The 8,786-nt window shown below is 43.0% G+C and overlaps 1 protein-coding gene across 1 annotated transcript; it reads right to left on the bottom strand.

Moving 5' to 3' along the window:
• Positions 1-1,076: 1,076 nt before the first annotated feature.
• On the bottom strand, positions 1,077-6,201 carry LOC133402553 (chemokine-like protein TAFA-5). The gene is made up of 4 exons (XM_061676459.1): positions 6,123-6,201; positions 3,589-3,738; positions 1,909-2,036; positions 1,077-1,162 (listed from the first exon to the last, which is right to left on the bottom strand). Exons 1-4 carry the CDS (start codon positions 6,199-6,201, stop codon positions 1,154-1,156), a joined length of 366 nt encoding a protein of 121 aa, XP_061532443.1. The 3' UTR covers positions 1,077-1,153.
• Between the last annotated feature and the right edge of the window lie 2,585 nt (positions 6,202-8,786).

Here is an 8,786-nt window from a genome sequence, read left to right as displayed (position 1 = left end):
GGACTTCAGGCTGTCTTGTTTTGACTTGCGTCAGTGACTTCTGCGGTTTTACGGTCGTCTCATTTTACCGTGCACAATTTTAGGGGGAGTAACGTTAGTCTTGGTTTAAGATACACAACTTTTGTCGGGTTGACAGTATCGTCGTGTGAACCTGTGTGCAGCTTTTGAGGGCGTTACGTTAGTCTTATTTTAACGTGCAACCTTTGGGGATCTATGGTACTCAATTTTGGTGGGACTTAAAGTGCCCCTTCCATTAGTTTTTTTAAATGTAATCTTTATAATCTTTGTTATCCTTTTATCGGGTTTGCATAAAAATTTTGCTTGGAAATGCCCAAAATAGATTAAACTGTGCGATGTTTGAGGGATTTACAGTACTCTTGTTTTCATTTGGGCAACTCCTTGGTGATTTATGGTAGTCTTAGTTTAACTTGCGCAACTTTTGAGGATTTTAACATTGTCTTGTTTTAAGATGCGCAGCTTTCGGGGTATTATTGCAGTCTTACACAACTTCTTGTTTTTTAATGTTAGTGTTTTTAACTGCATGTACGTTTGCGGGGGAATGAATAATTGAGTTGAAGCTCAGGCGTGTCTGCAGGATATGATGTATCTTTATGTTTATTCTCCACACGCACGCACACACACACACACGTACTGTACAGAGCATGCAGCATCTTTCAGCTTAATGGAAAAGTGTGTTTTTTTTCTGGGTAGTGACAAGTGTGCATGTCTTTGATGAAGTGCACATTTGTGTATATAGTAAGTACATCCTGCATCTCATCATGCTAATGCTACACGCTGCGTGCACAAGCCCTTTCAACGCAAACTGCTGCATTTTTCATGGCTGCTCCATTTTTAGTGTCTTTATAACGATTATTTATTTTTTGCATGTCAAAAAGTATCATTTTCACCCGTTTGTGTTGGAGAGCCATCGTCTCTTCTAGACACTTACCCAGAAATAATAATAATAATAATCATCATCATCATCATTAAATTAATTAAAAAAAATAGTCCATAAATGTGGTTGACCATTTATTCCACACTCGCCGGAAAGGCAAACATCAGTCTGACATGGCGACTCGTTTTCTAGCAGTGTCTGATGTTTTGGCTGAGCTCTAGAGATGCATGATGGGAGTTTTCCGTCCCATCACCGCTGTCAGGAGACCTGCCAGACATGACCAATCAATGGTAGCTTGGTGATTTCACACAGGAAATGAAGAGTTGAAGAAAATATGCCATTGTTAGCCACGCACAAAAGTGACATTGTGCGTGGACAAAGATGGACTGGACCTATGACAGACCTTTGTGGGATGCCTTGTCAATGTTATGGCTTTAATTCAAGAGAATAAAATGCAGTTGTTTTAATAAATAAATAAAAATGATGGCTTTTTGGTGTTATGGCTTTCATATATGAAGACAAAATAAAAATGAAGACAAACAAATAAAACAAAGACAATGACAGAACTCTGTGGGACTCCTTGCTGATTTCATGTCTTTCATTTATAAAGATAACAATTAATACAGTAACATAAATTAGCAAATGAAAAATGGAAATGAAGAGATTGAAAAAATGCACTGGACCTACAACAGAACCCTGTGAGATAGCTTGTCAATTGTATGGTGTTCTTTGTTGAAAATTAGATTTAAAAAATGAAGACAATAAAACGAATAATGGACCAGAACTATGACAGAACCTTGTGGGACTCCTTGTCAACTGTATGCCCTCCATGCCTTGAGACAAAATAAAAATAAGGCTGATAAAATAACAATAAAAATCAAGATGGTGCAAAAAAAAACAACACTGGACCGATGATAGAACCCTGTGGGACCCTGTGTCAGTTGTATGGCTTGAATGCACATGGACTTCATGGCTTTCATGTCTGAAGCCAAGGTTGAGCTCAGTGTTCTCACCGTGGTGGTCTTGACCCGTCCCCCCGGTTGCGTGCAGGTCCATCCCGACTGATTGACGAGCAGGTCGCAGCCCTCGTCGTCCAAACACGGACTCATCTCGCACCACTGACGACTCAGCACGATGTCAGCTGACCGGACAGGGAGAAAGATGAGTTATTGGCATTATTAGTGCTTAGCTAGATGCTAACCTTAAGCTAACTGCACACAAGATAGGTAAGAACACATGTATCTAAAAATGATAATTCATGCTAAGTTGCTAACTGATGCCGACAGGAAGTGAAATGCTTATCGGAGGTGGAAAGTGAATAAAATGTGGACAAATGTAATGGGACAGCTACAGGAAATGAAAACCATGGACAAAACTATTGGGACATCTGCAGGAAGTAAAAAGTAAAGAAAATGTGGATAAAAGTATTCGGACAATTGCAGAAATAAAATTATGGAGTTTGGAAAAAAATTATCGGGACATACAGGAAGTGAAAAGTGAAGGAAATACAAAGAAACGTATTTGGACACTTACAGAAAGTGAAAAGTAGATCAAATGTGGACAAAATATAAATAAAACAGTTTTGGGACACGTGCAAAACAAAAATACTGTGGGACGTGATTCCAATGTGGCCAAAAGTATTGGGACAAACAAAGTGAAAAGTGGAAAAAATGTGGGCAATAGTTTTGGGACACCTACAGGAAGTGAAATGTGGAGTTCGGATAAACGTCTGACGTGAATACCAGTGACGGGAAGACTGATTATTATTATTCTTTTCTTTTTGTTTAAAGAATGTTTGTGTTGTTGTTGTTGTTGTAGTTTAATAGAGTAAGTTTTAAGTGACATAAATACCAAGGTAGCGCTGTGGAAAAGGTCAAAGATGTTATTATTTACAAACATTTGTAATCCTGCAGCCGGCATGACTAACATGAATGTTGCGTAACGTCACGTGACGTCTGCACGTGAACAGGATACAAAGCTATGCGCCGACAAAAAAGCCTCCAAGCTCAAACTGGATGATACAAGCGCTGCCACTTGAGTCCTGTAGGTGGCGGTAATGTATACAATCAAGCTTTTTTTTTCAAAGCAGCTTCTCCTGCTGGGTCACTGTCCCTTCCACGGCTTGTCTATCGGCACAACACACCGACATCAAAACCTGATCCCAACTGTGAAGCACGGCGGAGGGAGCGTCACGCTGTGGGCGTGCGTGCTTTTCAAGCTCAGGGCCTGGACAGCTCGCTATCGTCCACGGGAAAATGAACCGACAAGTTTCATTATCAAGATGTTTTGCAGAAGAACTTGAGGCTACCTGTCCAACAGTTGACGCTCAAAAGAGGACAACGGGACAATGATCCAAAACACAGACGCAACTCAACAAAAGAATGGCTTCAGAAGAAGAAAACATGTTCCGGAGTCAAAGTCCTGACCTCAACCCGATTGTGGCATGACCTCGAGAGAGCTTTCCACAGCCGACATCCCTGCAAGAATCTGGCTGAACATCAACAGTTTTGGAAAGAGGAATGGTCCAAAATTCATCCTGATTGTTGTCTGATCTGCAACCACTCGTTGCTGCCAAAGGGTCAACCAGTTGTCATCACCATAAATCAAAGGCTTCACTTATTCTCTCCTCCCTCTCCTATGAATGTTTACCATGTTTTGTATAACAATCTGAAATCTCCGTTGCGTAATCTCACCGCGCACGCAGGCGGGGCGGCCTCCGCTGGTGCCGGCCGCTCGTCCCGGCGCGCAGGCGCAGCGAGCCGTCTGCCGGGCGACGCGTCGTGCGGGTTGGCTGCCGTCGCGCTCCGACGTCACGATCACGCAGCTGCCCGTCCGCACGCCACCTGCACACGCACGTGCGCAAAAATCACAGTTTTCCATTTTCAGCCATTTTTTCCCCACGCCTTTGCAAGATTTGTTTTAGTTCTCCCAGAAAAAGATTTCAAACCATTTTCACCCTAGTTTGAAACCATAATGCTTTAGTGGGACACTAACCAAGGTTTGATACCCTAATTTGAACCCCTAACATTGGATTTTGTCCCTAATTTGAAAGCCAAACCTGACTTGAAACCTTACTTTGAAACCCTAACCGTTGTGTGAAACCTGACCAAGACCTGAAATCCTCATTTGAAACTCTAAATTTGACTTGAAACCCGACCTCCAAACCTGAAACCTTACTTTGAAAGACTACCCGTTGTGTGAAACACTAATTTGCAACCCTAACACTGGCTTCAAACCTTAATTTGAAAATTGAAACCCTGATTTAAAATCATGACCGTAAAACCTTACTTAGAAAAGGTAACCCTCGTGTGAAAGCCAGAAACCTTAACCATTGATGAAACACACATTTTTAAATGCTAACACTGGCTTAAAACCCTTACTTTAAAACCCTAACCCTTGTGTGAAACCCTAACCGCAGGCTTGAAACCTAACATTGACTTCAGATGTAAGGTTGAAACACTAACCCTTTTTTAAAAAAACAAAACAAAACAAACAAAAAATGAAAACCCTAACACTACCTTAAATGCCAACTTGACGCGCTAACCATAAACATGAAAGGCCTTCAAGGCCTTGTGTGAAACCACAACCTTTACTTGAAACTCTAAATGAAAACCCTAACTAAGGTTTGAAACCCTAACCTTCACTTGAAACTTAACTTTTGAATTCTGACCCTTTATTGAAACACTAAATTTAAATCCCTAACTGGCTTGAAACCTTACTTCTAAACCGACCTCACCCTGGTGTGAAACCCTCACTAAGGCTTGAAACCCTCATTTGAAACCCTAATCATAGTTACAATGAAAGCTTACCCTTTGTTTAAAACCCTAACCGTTGTGTAGAACAAACCCTAACCTTGACTTGAAACCCTACTTAGAAACCCTAACCCAGTGATCATTTTTCTATTGTTGCAAAGTCGTGACCCACTTTCATCAAAGTTAGGAACAAGTAAAAAGTAATTATTTTTCATTTTGCTAGGCGACATACCGTAACAGCTACAGTTGTTTAAAAATCACAAAGTCAACACAAACAAGTTGTAATTCATTCGAAAAACTTCACAAATGAAGTGAAAAGGTTACTAGCCAGCAGGAGCAGAAACGTAGATCAATAGATTTGTATTTTTGTAATAGATGAAAAGAATTGTTCACACTGTTTTTTTCCCGCTCTTTTAGTCACTTGTTGCTAGGCAAGGTTCACGGGCTCGATCGTAACGGTGGAACGATTCATTCGCTGCGTCCGTGTATCGATTTATTTACCTACGATACAACTGCGTCGATCAGTGCTCGGCTAGTTGGCCTCGCGGACGACCAGGGGCGGAGTCAGGTAGCACTGGACCCCCCCTGAAATCTGATTGGACCACCCAGTTAACCCCCCCAGATGATTGCCATATCACGGCACCGCACGTCTAGTCGAAAGGAGCCGTTTGCATTTTAAAATCGGTGAGGCCTTTTGACTGCTAAGTCCCTCCTGTACACTAGTTAGCGCTGTGTACCACAAAGAGTTGTCATCCACATTTATTAGGAAAAGAAGAAGAATCGCCACAGAAGACGAGAATTTCAGTCTACGCCGCGACCTCGTCGTAAAATACGTTTGACGGTGGCGTTCCAATGAGTCACTGTCGAAAATCACGTTTGGGTTCAGATAGGAGGTGGTTTTGCTAGCAGCCACGGGTATCGAGCTAAAGTTAACATGAAGTTACATCTCTCACAATCACAATCACATGGTCAAGTTGCATCTCCACATTGAATTCGGGTTGCTGCATACATTGGCGGGTTTTCAGGAGTTGAGGGCATCAAATGTTACCACGGCTACCTCGGGTTGCACTTTGCCCACTCGCCCTCAAAATCAAGATGCGCAACGACGGGCGGCGCGCGCAAGGCCCCATAGACTCCCAACTGGTATTTTCCCAGCTCTTATTTTCAATATTTATCAACAATAAATTGAAACAGTGATGCGATGCATGTTGTTGTTCTGAACTGCATGGTACTTCTATTGTGTTCTTTGACTCTTTGAGCTAAACGACAATTCATACATTGAAATGCTGAGAGAATATCCTTCTGCTTCTGTTAAGAAGTAGCAGTTTGTTGTTGCAATTGAGGAAAATGAATATTAAGAAGGAAGAAGGTTCTGATTTTTCACGTGGCCCCCGGCTGAAAACAATCGCCTGTATATCTGCGTAATGGAGTACCTGTGGACACGGTACCCGCGCGTGCGCGTGCGCGTGAGTGACCTCGGCTGTGGAGCGCGCACAGGAGGAACCAGCAGAGCCCCGCGGCGGTGAGAGGCAGCAGCACCCGGAGGAGCTGCATGGGAGCCCGGGGTGCCAAGTCCGAAGGTCGGGGGCGCCCAAAATCCACTTTTCAAATCGCTATGCTACGCACAAACACGTGTCCACTCCCCCCCCCCCCAAAAAAAAAAAAAAAAAAAAAAAAGAGAGTGCAGAAATATTAGGGCTTAAATCCCCGAAGAACCGATACCGGTCCGGAGCTCCGCAGCGGGCATGTTGCCGCGGGCGCTGCTGCCGGGTCCGGTGGCCCGCGGGCGGCAAGGTCAGCGGAGGACGAAGGAGTCGGTGGAGGTGTGGAAGTCGCCGCAGCTTGTTGAGTGAAGAACAAGAAGATAAGGCGACAAAAGAAATAGCTCTCTCTCTCTCTCTGTCTCTTGCTCTCTCTCTCTCTCTCTTGCTCTCTCTTGCTCTCTCTCTCTCTCTCTCTCTGTCGCTATCTCTTGCTCTGTCTCTTGCTCTCTCTCTCTGTCTCTCTCTTGCTCTCTCTCTCTCTCTCTCTGTGTCTCTCTCTTGCTCTCTCTCTCTCTCTCTCTCTTGCTCTCTCTCCCTCTCTCTCTCTCTCTGTCTCTTGCTCTCTCTCTCTCTCTCTTGCTCTCTCTTGCTCTCTCTCTCTCTCTCTCTCTGTCGCTATCTCTTGCTCTGTCTCTTGCTCTCTCTCTCTGTCTCTCTCTTGCTCTCTCTCTCTCTCTCTGTGTCTCTCTCTTGCTCTCTCTCTCTCTCTGTCTCTTGATCTCTCTCTCTCTCTCTCTCTTGCTCTCTCTCTCTCTCTCTCTCTCTTGCTCTCTCTTGCTCTCTCTCTCTCTCTCTCTCTGTCGCTATCTCTTGCTCTGTCTCTTGCTCTCTCTCTCTGTCTCTCTCTTGCTCTCTCTCTCTCTCTCTGTGTCTCTCTCTTGCTCTGTCTCTTGCTCTCTCTCTCTGTCTCTTGCTCTCTCTCTCTCTCTCTCTCTCTTGCTCTCTCTCTCTCTCTCTCTCTCTCTTGCTCTCTCTCTCTCTCTCGCTCTTGCTCTCTCTCTCTCTCTCTCTCTGTCTCTTGCTCTCTCTCTCTGTCTCTTGCTCTCTCTCTCTCTCTCTCTCTCTCTTGCTCTCTCTCTCTCTCTCTCTCTCTCTGTCTCTTGCTCTCTCTCTCTCTGTCTCTTGCTCTCTCTCTCTCTCTCTCTTGCTCTCTCTCTCTCTCTCTCTCTGTCTCTTGCTCTCTCTCTCTCTCTCTCTCTCTCTCTCTCTCTCTCTCTCTCTCTCTCTCTCTCTCTCTCTCTCTCTGGGGGAGGCAAATCTTTTGGAAAGCCTCTCTTTCCTGTGGGCATGAACTTGCATTAGACATGGCTTCTTCCCTTCAAATGTTTTGCATAGCGTCCACCCGTCGGAATGTCTTGGGCATCGATGACGAATGGACATCCATTCTGTACAACGACTTCAAAGTGTAACTCATTTGTTTGACGGTCGTTCATATAATACATTATCAAATTAACATCGAAGAGGAGAACGTTCTCCCTTGTTTTGACTCCAAAGACAATAAATGATATTATCAACCTGGATGTACGATTTCCTGTACTCCTAAAATCTCGTTGGAGTCATTTTTGAATTCTTTTTGAAAACCAAAATACAATTTATATATGATGTCAAACGATAGTATAACACGAGAGCTCACCCGAAACATATACAATAAAGTAGTAGCATATACAGTAGACATGAAATCAGAAGAAATTAATTTATGAACGATTTAAAGATTTGAAAAAAGAAAAATGCTGACATAACTAACATCAAATGTTAGGGAGATCACCAACTACCTTTGCAAACATGCATTTCCTTTCTATATTGTTTTTTTTTTTTTTTTTTTTTCCCTAGCATGAGCTCAATTCAAACAAAAAGTGCGGAAAGATTGGCAATGAAGTGAATTATTATATAACGTGCATTGCTTGCGTGTTCTCTGAGTACACACGTTGTTCTTGTTGTTTTCATTCTGCTCTAATTACTCGCCGCTTTAAATAAAGGAATCAATTATTCAAACTTTCTATAGGCTAATTTGACCATGCTTTGACCACGGCGTTTCAATCTGATTCTAGTCCGGACTTTGACGAGGCCGCCTCCTAACCTTCATTCGACCTTCAGAACTTGACTTGCTGTTGTGTTTTGAATCGATGTCCTGATGCAGAACCCAAGTTTGCTTCAGCTTGAGGTCACAGATTGATGGCTGAACATTCTCAGATTTTCCAGAATTCAGATTTTATTGAGCATATTTTCTGGTAAAGTGCATAATTCAAGGTTTCATCAATCACAGCAAGTTGTCCAGGTCCTGAAGGAGAAAAGCAGCCCAAGACCATCACACTACCGCTACCACGTTTGACTGTTGGTATGATGTTGTTTTTCATAAATGCTGTGTTACATGTAGGCCAGATGCAACGAAACACACACCCTCCAAAAAGTTCAACGTTCGTCTCGTCAGTCCCAAAAGTTCATTCAGATGGTTTTTTTTTTTTGCAAAAGTAAGCTTCTGTGTTCTTTTTGGCATCGGAACTCTGCCACGTATGTCATTTTCGCCCATTTTTACTTCCACTCTCGAAATTTGTGTTTTTCAATTGAGTTGAACAAGGTTTAAAAAAAAGGTTTACG

This window comes from Phycodurus eques, chromosome 5 (genome assembly GCF_024500275.1).
Source record: "Phycodurus eques isolate BA_2022a chromosome 5, UOR_Pequ_1.1, whole genome shotgun sequence".
Lineage (NCBI taxonomy): Eukaryota > Metazoa > Chordata > Actinopteri > Syngnathiformes > Syngnathidae > Phycodurus > Phycodurus eques.
This window is presented reverse-complemented; position numbering and strand designations above follow the sequence as displayed.